Source organism: Prunus avium, chromosome 4 (assembly GCF_965620075.1).
Source record: "Prunus avium chromosome 4, drPruAviu1.hap1.1, whole genome shotgun sequence".
NCBI lineage: Eukaryota > Viridiplantae > Streptophyta > Magnoliopsida > Rosales > Rosaceae > Prunus > Prunus avium.
In genome coordinates, this window is record NC_142287.1 from 33,748,015 (window position 1) to 33,759,533 (window position 11,519).

Consider the following 11,519-nt stretch of genomic DNA (forward strand, 5'->3'; position numbering starts at 1 on the left):
AAGCAGTAATTGAATTTTGAAGGGATAATAAAATGTCCTAAATTACAAAAACAGAAAGGTACATCTTGCAAATGAATCCGGCTCTTACAATCTATAATCTAAGAAGCAATTTTAATTGGAACTAGTTTTACCAAACCAAAACGCTATTTCAATAAACAAAGAGTTGATTTTTGTCTTGTTCTTTTTTTGAGTGGATAGAACATGACATAGAGTTGAAAAAGAGAATTCTGAGGAGGGCATAAAAACCCACTAGGCCATCAAGTTGGACCTGTTACTATTATGTTCATTTTTTTTCACATTTGTTGGGGTGGCTGGCCGGAAAGTACTGATCATGATTTACCCCAAAAAAAGTTATGATTTTCATGCGGTCGAAAGTACTGATCTTTTTTTCATCAAAAAAAGTACTGATCTTTCCATAAACAAATGAGAGAAATTCTGCGACGTGAAAACTCCATCGAACTGCATGCAAAATTCTTTACTGATATTTGGGAGGAGACCTGGTCATCAACCGTCAATCATTTAGTAACCATGACATGCAAATTTAGGCAAAAATACCAAATTACTAGGCATTTCCATTGCCAAACAAAACTTCCCTAAATTTAGATTTGTTTTGAAAAACATGAAGAAAAGCTGTAACCAACCAATTTTGTGGTGCTTAATTTGTGAAAGCCAGATGGGCAAATTACTTGAGATTGCAAAAATAGCAGAGAAATTTTTGCACAGCCTCTCAAACAAACCAAACCAAACTGGCCCTACCGCTCAATATAACACTCCCTATTCATCCTCTCCTCCCCATCACCTATAAGCATCCTTGGGCCAAACCAAGGAGGCAGTGGAAAAGCAAAAAATGCAGGCCTCTGGCTGTTTCCTAGTTTTCTTTCTTTTCTTTTCTTCATTCTCTTCCTTCTCCTCTGCTCTAACCGATGCTGAAGCATCCTCTATTGCACGTAGACAGCTGTTAGCCCTCCCCGAAGGTGGTGACCTTCCTGATCATTATGAATTTGAGGTTGAGTTGAACCTGAACTTTCCCAACACCAGGCTTAGACGTGCATACATTGCGCTTCAAGCATGGAAAAAGGCCTTATACTCAGACCCTCTTAAAACAACAGAGAACTGGGTTGGTGCTAATGTCTGCGCTTATACCGGAGTGTTCTGTGCAAAAGCTCTTGATGACCCAGAATTAGAGGTTGTGGCTGGCATTGATCTCAACCATGCCGACATTGCAGGATACCTTCCTGTTGAATTAGGCCTGTTGACCGACATCGCCTTGTTCCACATAAACTCCAACAGGTTCTGTGGTATCATCCCCAAGAGCTTCTCTAGGCTAACTCTTCTCCACGAGTTCGATGTTAGCAACAACCGATTCGTGGGATCGTTCCCAGAAGTTGTCCTGCATATTCCAAACCTCAAGTATCTTGACCTCAGGTTTAATAATTTTGAGGGGAAATTGCCTCCTGAGCTCTTCAACAAGAAATTGGATGCCCTGTTCTTGAACGACAACAGGTTCACATCTACCATTCCTGACACGCTTGGTAACTCCCCTGTCTCAGTTCTTGTGGTCGCCAACAATGATCTCGAGGGCTGCATCCCTAACAGCATTGGAAAGATGGTAAACACTTTGAACGAGATTATCTTGTCCAACAACAAGTTTGCTGGGTGTTTGCCTCCTGAAATCGGATATCTCTCTAAGGTGACTGTGTTTGATATTAGTTCAAACACATTCAGTGGGATCTTGTCCAAAACTTTCAAAGGCCTAGAGAAGTTGGAGGAGGTGGATATTTCACACAACATGCTAACTGGGTTTGTTCCCGAGAGTATATGCACATTGCCAAACTTAGTGAACTTCACGTTCTCCTATAACTTCTTCAATGGTGAGACCCAAGAATGTGTACCGTCTTCTCGGAAGAACGCTGTGTTTGATGACATAAGCAATTGCTTACCAGATAGGCCTCAACAAAAGTCAGCAAAAGAATGTCAAGTTGTGGTTAGCAAACCAGTGGATTGCGGTAAGGCAAAGTGTGGAGGTGGACAAGGACCATCAAAACCATCTCAGCCTCCAGTTGAGAAGCCAAAGACACCAAAGCCAGAACAACCCAAACAACAACCTCCTCCACAACCTAAGCAACAACCACCAAAACCATCACCGGAATCAGTTCCAACACCTTCTACACCCAAACCACAACCCCCTAAAGAAGAACCTCCCAAGGAGCAACCACCCAAGGAACAACCTCCCAAAGAGGAGCCACCAAAGGAAGAACCTCCCAAGGAGGAGCCACCAAAGGAGGAACCACCCAAGGAGGAGCCACCAAAGGAGGAGCCACCCAAGGAGGAACCACCCAAGGAGGAGCCACCAAAGGAGGAATCACCAAAGGAGGAGCCACCAAAGGAAGAGCCACCAAAGGAGGAATCACCCAAGGAGGAGCCACCAAAGGAGGAACCACCCAAGGAGGAGCCACCAAAGGAAGAACCACCCAAAGAGCAACCACCAAAGGAAGAACCTCCCAAGGAGGAGCCACCAAAGGAAGAACCACCCAAGGAGCAGCCACCAAAGGAAGAACCTCCTAAAGAGCAACCACCAAAGGAAGAACCTCCCAAGGAGGAACCACCTAGAGAACAGCCTCCTAAAGAGGAACCACCCAAAGAACAACCTCCTAAGGAGGAGCCACCCAAGGAACAACCTCCCAAAGAAGAGTCACCAAAGGAAGCACCTCCCAAAGAAGAGCCACCCAAAGAACAGCCTCCCAAGGAGGAACCACCCAAAGAAACTCCCACACCAGAACCATCTCCAGAGCCTGTTTCAGAAACTCTAGAACCAGTTGCTAGCCCCCCTGAAATAGTTGAAGAAGGACCACCACCACCTGAGCCTACCACTACAAGTCCTAGGGTTCCAGTTCACCCTCCTCCTCCAGCACCTGTAACAATGCCACCATCGCCTGAACCTACAGGGCAAAGTCCTGTAGTTCCAATCCACCCTCCTCCTCCACCACCCGTCAGCTCGCCCCCACCACCAGTCCACTCACCCCCACCACCAGTGCATTCTCCACCACCTCCAGTCCACTCTCCACCACCAGTCCATTCTCCACCACCACCGGTCCACTCTCCTCCACCCCCGGTCCACTCTCCTCCACCCCCGGTCCACTCTCCTCCACCACCAGTCCACTCTCCACCACCACCGGTCCACTCTCCTCCACCACCGGTCCACTCTCCACCACCACCGGTCCACTCTCCTCCACCACCACCAGTCCACTCTCCTCCACCACCAGTCCACTCTCCACCACCACCGGTCCACTCTCCTCCACCACCGGTCCATTCTCCACCACCACCGGTCCACTCTCCTCCACCTCCAGTCCACTCTCCTCCACCACCAGTCCATTCTCCTCCACCACCGGTCCACTCTCCACCACCACCGGTCCACTCTCCTCCACCGCCGATCCACTCTCCACCACCCCCGGTCCAATCACCCCCACCACCATCACCAGTCTACTCGCCCCCACCTCCAGTCCAATCACCATCACCACCCACCCAATCCCCACCGCCTTCAGTCCAATCACCCCCTCCAATAGATGACTTTGTCCTGCCACCAACCTTCGGCTCCCAATACTCATCTCCACCTCCACCAATGTTCCAGGGCTACTAAGCATTATGATATCAACCTCTATGACCTACATGACTTTGTTTAAAAATGTTTACAATCTCAAAGAAATACACCCACTTTTGTTAGTTAACCATAGCTTGTTGTATAATTCATGACATCAAAGTGTAAATCATTTTCATATGCCTACTTAATGCAATAAAGGACATTATCGGCAAATCATTCAATCATTTGTATTTTGCTTTTGGTTGTTTTGTAATTGAATGTGTTGCTTTATCAGTTTGGGACTCAGCTTTGGTGCATGTTTTTAATTAAGGTGATATTTCCTTGTATGATCAAAATATTTTTCTATATATCTTTGTTAAGTTTTGTTTAGCCAATGTTTGTAGCTTTCCTTGACAAACATGTAATCTCATATGTATGATCAAGCTCAAAGAATTTAGGCTAGTTCAAGTTAGTGCTAAGTTGACTACTGTGGTTGAGATCAACTTCATAATTACCTAATGCAATCAAGCTCAGTGAAGGTAATATTTTTATGTATGCATTGCATGCATTACAGTGTTCGCCTGCATGCATCATTAGTTGTCGTGTATGTAATTGTTCTTAGCTATCTTTAGAAATTAGGATTTGGTTATTTGCTAAACAGTTGAAGTACATTGAAGAGCTTATGAGGCTACAAAACCAAGATAATTTGTGCATTCATTTATAATGGGCATCATTAGGAAAATCAGCATCAGCATCATAATAATTTGTCTAGATGACCAGTCATATAGGCCAATATTTTCAGCATGAGATTTTTAACCAAGGAACGTGATTTTGCTTATTATAAGTCCAATCATTGGCTGCCAAGTGTCCTTTTGACATACCAAAAGGCTGGGGCTAGTATGGACTCATTAACTCTCAGATTTTACATTTTTTATATGGGTTTTTAGAGAGAGAGAGAGAGAGAGAGAGATAGAGAGAGAGAGAGTTCTAGTAAGAGATTGTGCACAAATTAGGTTTTACTTTTGGAGAGAAGAGTTCATGGGTTCTTGAATTCCTTTTAGGCTTTCATTGAAATTTCATTTCTCAAACTTTTGTTAGTAATACGAAGTTTTCATCTCTCATCTCTTTCATTTTCACCATTTTAGAAAACTTGGTTTTCTTTTTGGTTTGTCTGAGAATGTTCATGACATAGAAATGGGTTTTCAATATTTCATTTTGAAAGCTACTTTTTTTTTGAGAAAATTTGACCATAGCTTTGCATATCAAAGTTTTAATCTCTCATCTATTTCATTTGCACCATTTTGTAAAACTTGGTTTTCTCTTTGGATTGTGAGAGTGTTCATGACATAGAAATGGGTTTTCAAGATTTAATTTTGAAAGCTACTTCGTTTTTAGAAAATCTGACCATAGCTTTGCATATCAAAGTTTTAATCTCTCATCTCTTTCATTTGCACCATTTTGGAAAACTTAGTTTTCTCTTTGGTTTGTCTGAGAGTGTTCATGGCTTTTGGAAATAAGGCTTTCAAATAGCTTTTGAAATATGCTTCTATTTTCTCAATCCACTTCACCCATTGAGATTTTTTAGAGTAAAACTTTTACTTTGCATTCTCTACTTTGTGAGGTTTGGATTTTCATTATGAGATTTTGAAAATTGGTTTTTGAAATCTGCATCTAGGGTTTAGTTTAAACACTTCATCATCCTAGCTAGATCAGATTCTCTGTTGATTTCTTCAAGAAGATGGTTTCTTGAAGAAATTGACCATTTCATTCTAGAATCTATATTTCATTTATTGGTGACGATCTGGAGCTGAGTTGCAGTGCCATGGGGTGAAGAAGCTAATGGACTAGCTGCCATTTCCACAAAGGACAAGCTACTAGCTCAACTAAGTTTGAAAAAGAAGGTTGCACAAGGAGGTAGTGCTCATTTCCTAAATAGACATAGGATTGTTTGAGCTTGTGATTACTTTTGTTGACGCCAAAAAGTGGTTCTCTGACTTAGAGGGTCAACTTAGTAATTTTATACCTTCGGTACCCTCAATGCCTCGGTAGAGAGCGTGATCTGCAATATGAGCAAACGCTCGGTAAGGCCCAAGGCACCGGTGTGGTACCGGCCGAAGGCTCTCGATGCTTAAGTAAGTTCAGGATTAGAAAGTTCAACTGACAGATCAATGGGCTTGCATGCCGTAAGTTCTGATTACCTCTATTTTTGTTTGGCCTCTTTTATAGGCATTGGGAGGTGTGCACTTTGTTGACAATTTCGATGTGGGACTGTGGACGTCGCTTGGGAGCATGCCACGTGTCCCAGGAGAGGGCGTTGCCCTAATAGAGCGATCGGAAGGTAGGATGCCGAAGGCATCTCTGACTAGGCGTGATTTCTTCCACGTGTCTTGTTCTCATTGGATGTTCATTTTGGGTGTAAACAACTTTTTCTGTAAGAATCTTCTTCACTTAGTGGATTGCCTAGTCGGAGTGATGACTTGCAGTTTTTCCCAATGGTGAGTTTCTGGATGAACATTTTTGGTGTGTTGTTATTGATTTTATGATTAGTCATACTGTATATGTTATCTCTGAAATGCTGATAAATGTTCACACACCTTTCACTCTAGTTGTTGCTAGCACATGAGATACCTAAATTGACGGGTCTTTCTGAGTGCCTTGGTTGTCATATAGTTCTCTTTTAGGCTTGCAGGTTTTAACATTTGATTTGTGGTAAGTATGTGCTAGACTTGTTTGTTCATAGGTCTATGACTAGTAATTGACTAGTCATATTGTTACTAGGAACAATATCATTGTTGTCTTAAATTTGTCTATTGGGATTTTAATTTACCCACTTCACCTAAGTACCAATTTCAATCTTTAAGAATAGAACCTTAACTCGTACACGAAGCCAACCAACATGTACAATCCAGTCCAACTCAATTTTGCTAAGTTTGTAGATTTTACACTTCCACCCAATTTAGGATTAAATCCAATCCTATCCTTTTCATATGCCTAATTGGATACAATGATCGGTTTCAAAGAAAGGAAAGAAAAATATTGAAACATAAAGAATTGTCATAAAATAAAATCCAAATTTTCGAATAATCAAATATAGCATGAATATTGGGTAGTAAAGGAAATGTATGTGGCAAAAAGTAATTCCCTTCAAAAGGTTTTAGCTTATGAATAATTTTCATTGTTGTAATTAAATGCATATAAACATTCTGTCAAAGCTTTGCCTTTATGAGAGACCAAAATGATACGAAAGGGACCACATATAGAACAGTTGTTCTTGGCACGTGCCATGTGATCAAACTCATGTGCACATAAACAGAGTATTTTAGAGTTTGAACACATCAAAATCTGTTTCACTGCAAATTTGGTCACCACCTTGAATCAAGCGAGATGCAGCATTAAAAACAATCTAGATTGTGACATATGTTAACTACGGTTAACTCTTGATATTAACAACTACAATCAAATGATCCACTAAGTAAAATGGGGAGACAGAAATTTACCTATCAACACAGAACGTATGTTTTTCTTCTATTCTTTATCCACAAATCCTTGAAAGGAACCAACTTTTGTCCTGGTTTTAGAGAATTCAGGGCAATATGATGATTGAAGTGTACGTATTCCACCGTCACTAGGAACCAAATGGAGATTTATAGAGATTAAATTTATAAGACAATCACTAAAGGGGTAACTTGAAGAGACATGCAGAGCTTTGAGTTTGAGGTGCATAAGAAAAAAAGAAACAAAGAAACAAAGCTTAAAGAGGATTGCTTGCTTACCCAGAAAAACAGAAAATGCTTGAATAGGAATGCTTGATCCTCGGTTGAAGCGAGTGTTGTCTGTGTTTGTTAGTTTGAAGAGAAAAAACTCCTCTGAGTTTGGGCAACAAGTGAAGAGGGTTACTCTTAGCTGTTTGTTTGAAGAGAAAGGTGAGGACTTTTTCCTGTCCTTCTGGGTAATTTGGCAGTAAAAAGAGTGAGTGTTTGTTTGTTTAAAGAGAAAAAAGTCATCTTCTCAGTATTTTGACAGAAAATCAAGGCGAACTGCGAAGAAGACGAGGCCCTCTCTCTCTCTCTCTCTCTCTCTCTCTAGTTTGTCTCTTTTTTTACATAATTTTGTTCTATATTAGGTTAATTACTTTTCTTCTTTTTTTTAAATGAAAAGTTTTACTTTTCCTTTTGGACCCAGAAATACAAACCCATCAAATCTAAAAAAATCCATGTGATTTGTACATTAATAAACAAATTGCATGAATGTTTAAAATTAGAAAAAATAGGATTCAGGATAAAAATAGAAAAATGATTCTATTAGAAGAAAAAAACTTGTGCAGGAGCATAATATTGTATTATTTATGAAGGGAACTTGATTAGTACATGTCACAATTTGGATGGAAGGGTAATGCTACACCTTGGTTAAAAATGATGAACAAATTTGCACTTAATCCTATTTTTTATATATAAAGAAAAACATGAATGAATCAAATGAATGCAGTTTAGGATTTAATTCATGAACAAGGCTTAGTGCTAGTGATGGAATTAGATGTATACTTTAAATATTCTAATTGCTTTTAAGCAGACATATACTGTTGGTCATAGTGTTGGTGAGATGGATTAGTTAATAAGATGTGCCTTCCTTAACATACTGTACAACAAACCAACTAAATATGCGTTGCCTAATTTTAAAGAGCCAGAGAGGCAAACAACTCAAGTTTGCAAATCCTGCAGAGAAATTCTTGCACAGCCTCTCAAATAAACCAACCAAACAGACCTTTCCTCTCAATATAATCTCCCTTGCTACCGCTCTCCTCCTCATCAGCCTTGGGCCTAATAACCAAACAATGAAGGCTGCTTATTTTCTAGTTTTCTTTTTTCTCTTCTCCTCCTTCTCATCTTTCTCTTCTCCTCTAACTGTTGCTGAAGCGTCCTTCATTGCCCGCCGCCAGCTCCTACATTTTCACGCAGGCCATGACCTGCGTGGCGACCATGAATATGAAGTTGAGTTGAACTTGAAGTTTCCACATCCCAGGCTTAGACATGCATACGTTGCACTTCAAGCTTGGAAAAAGGCCATATACTCAGACCCTCTTAAAACCACGAGCTCGACGTTAGCAACAACCGCTTTGTGGGATCGTTCCCGGAGGTGGTCCTGCAAATTCCAAACCTCAAGTACCTTGACCTCAGGTTCAATGACTTTGAGGGGAAATTGCCTCCTGAGCTCTTCAACAAGGAATTGGATGCCCTATTCTTGAACAACAACAGGTTCACATCCACCATCCCTGACACTCTTGGCAACTCCCCCATCTCTGTTCTTGTGGTCGCAAACAATCATCTCGAGGGCTGCATCCCTAATAGCATTGGAAAAATGGTAAACAATTTGAATGAGGCCATCTTCTCCCACAACAAGTTTGCTGGGTGTTTGCCTCCTGAAATTGGGTACCTCTCAAACGTGAATGTGTTTGATGTTAGTTCAAACACATTGAGTGGGCTCCTGTCCAAGTCTTTCAAAGGCCTTGAGAAGGTGGAGGAGTTGAACATTGCACACAACATGCTAACTGGGTTGGTTCCCAAGAGTCTCTGCAAATTGCCTAGCTTGGGAAATTTTACGTTTTCCTACAACTACTTCAACGGCGAGGATCAAGAATGTGTGCCATCTTCTCGGAAGGACACACTGTTTGATGACACAAGCAACTGCTTACCAGATAGGCCTAAGCATAAGTCAGCAAAACAATGTCAAGTTGTGGTGAACAAGCCAGTGGATTGTGGTAAGGCAAAGTGCGGAGGTCGACCAGCACCTTCAAAACCTTCTTCTCCTGCACCCAAGGAGGAGCCACCCAAACAACAACCTCCTAAAGAGGAACCACCCAAACAACAACCGCCCCAAGAAGAAACTCCCACACTAGAGCCACAACCACCTAAACCAGAGCTATCTCCGGAGCCAGTTCCAGAGACTCCAGAACCAGTTGCCAGCCCCCCTCAAATAGTGGTAGCACCATCACCACCCCCACTCACACCCACAAGGCAAAGTCCCATTGTTCCGGTTCGCCCTCACTCACCACTAATTCACTCTCCACCACCACCAGTCAACTCACCCCCACCACCTGTCCACTCTCCACCACCACCCGTAGCAACACCGCCATCACCTGCACCCACGCGACAAAGTCCCATTGTTCCGATTCGCCCTGACTTACCACCACCCCCAGTCAACTCACCCCCACCACCTGTCCACTCTCCTCCACCACCCGTAGCAACATCACCATCGCCCGCACCCACACGACAAAGTCTCATTGTTCCAATTCGCCCTGACTCACCACCACCACTTGTCCACTCTCTTCCACCACTTGTTATAACACCACCATTGCCAGAACCCACAGGGCAGAGTCCCATTGTTCCAATTCGACCTGACTCACCGCCACCCCCAATCAACTCCCTTCCACCACCTGTCCACTCTCCCCCACCACCCGTAGCAACATCACAATCGCCAGCACCCACAGGGCAAAGTCCCATTGTTCCAATTCGCCCCCACTCACCACCTGTGAACTCATCCACACCACCAGTCCACTCTCTTCCACCACCGGCTTCACCAACAGGGCAAAGTCCTATTGTTCCAGTTCACTCTCCTCCACCACCCGTAATAACACCACCATCGCCAGCACCCACAGGGCAAAGTCCCATTATTCCAATTCGACCTAACTCATCGCCACCCCCAATCAACTCTCTTCCACCACCTGTCCACTCTCCCCCACCACCTGTAGCAACATCACCATCGCCAGCACCCACAGGGCAAAGTCCCATTGTTCCAATTCGCCCTCACTCACCACCTGTGAACTCATCCCCACCACCAGTCCGCTCTCTTCCACCGCCGGCTTCACCCACAAGGCAAAGTCCTATTGTTCCAGTTCACTCTCCTCCACCCCCAGTCCACTCACCACCACTACCATCAATTCACTCTCTTCCACCACTAATCAACTCTCCACCACCACCACCAATCTACTCGCCCCCACCACCAGTCCACTCGCCTCCTCCACCAGTCCACTCTCCACCACCACCTGTCCACTCACCTCCTCCACCAGTTCACTCTCCACCACCACCTGTCCACTCACCCCCACCACCAGTCCACTCACCTCCTCTACCAGTGCATTCACCTCCACCTCCAGTCCAATCTCCACCTCCCCCAGTCCACTCTCCTCCACCACCAGTCAACTCACCCCCACCACCAGTCCACTCTCCTCCACCCCTAGTCAACTCACCCCCACCGTCAGTTCACTCGCCTCCTCCCCCAGTGCATTCACCTCCACCACCAGTTCACTCTCCACCACCCCCAGTCCACTCTCCTCCACCCCCAGTCAACTCACCCCCACCGCCAGTTCACTCACCTCCTCCCCCAGTGCATTCACCTCCACCACCAGTTCACTATCCACCACCACCAGTCCACTCTCCACCACCTCCAGTTCACTCGCCTCCTCCACTAGTGCATTCACCTCCACCACCAGTTCACTCTCCACAACCACCAGTCCACTCTTCTCCACCCATAGTCAACTCGCCCCCACCACCAGTACAATCTCCTCCACCTCCAGTTCACTCTCCACCACCCCCAGTCAACTCTTCCCCACCACCAGCACCGATCTACTCATCGCCACCTCCAGTCCAATCACCACCACCACCCACCCAATCTCCACCGCCTCCAGAAAACTGCCCTCCACCACCTTCTCCTTCTCTTTCACCTCCTCCTCCCGTTGTCTCATCACCCCCTCCAGTAGATGACTTTGTTTTGCCACCAAACTTCGGTTCCCAATACTCATCTCCACCTCCACCAATGTTTCCGGGCTACTAAGCATTATGACATAAAAAAGCAACTGTTTTTAATTTTTTTATATATAAATTATACAATCTCACATAAATGCACCCGCTATTGTTAGTTGATCATTGCTTGTACTTCATGACATCAATCA

The 11,519-nt window shown here is 43.9% G+C and overlaps 2 protein-coding genes across 2 annotated transcripts; both read left to right on the forward strand.

The window, feature by feature from the left end:
* The first annotated feature begins 791 nt into the window (after positions 1-791).
* LOC148295280 (Leucine-rich repeat (LRR) family protein) lies at positions 792-3,967 on the forward strand. The gene has a single exon (XM_088251494.1). The coding sequence runs from the start codon at positions 848-850 to the stop codon at positions 3,635-3,637; it is 2,790 nt and encodes a 929-aa protein (XP_088107620.1). The 5' UTR covers positions 792-847; the 3' UTR covers positions 3,638-3,967.
* A 3,412-nt stretch (positions 3,968-7,379) lies between these two features.
* Positions 7,380-11,401, forward strand: LOC110745323 (uncharacterized). The gene is made up of 3 exons (XM_088252454.1): positions 7,380-7,526; positions 8,669-9,593; positions 9,771-11,401. The coding sequence occupies exons 1-3, from the start codon at positions 7,380-7,382 to the stop codon at positions 11,399-11,401; spliced, it is 2,703 nt and encodes a 900-aa protein (XP_088108580.1).
* The last annotated feature ends 118 nt before the right edge of the window (positions 11,402-11,519 follow it).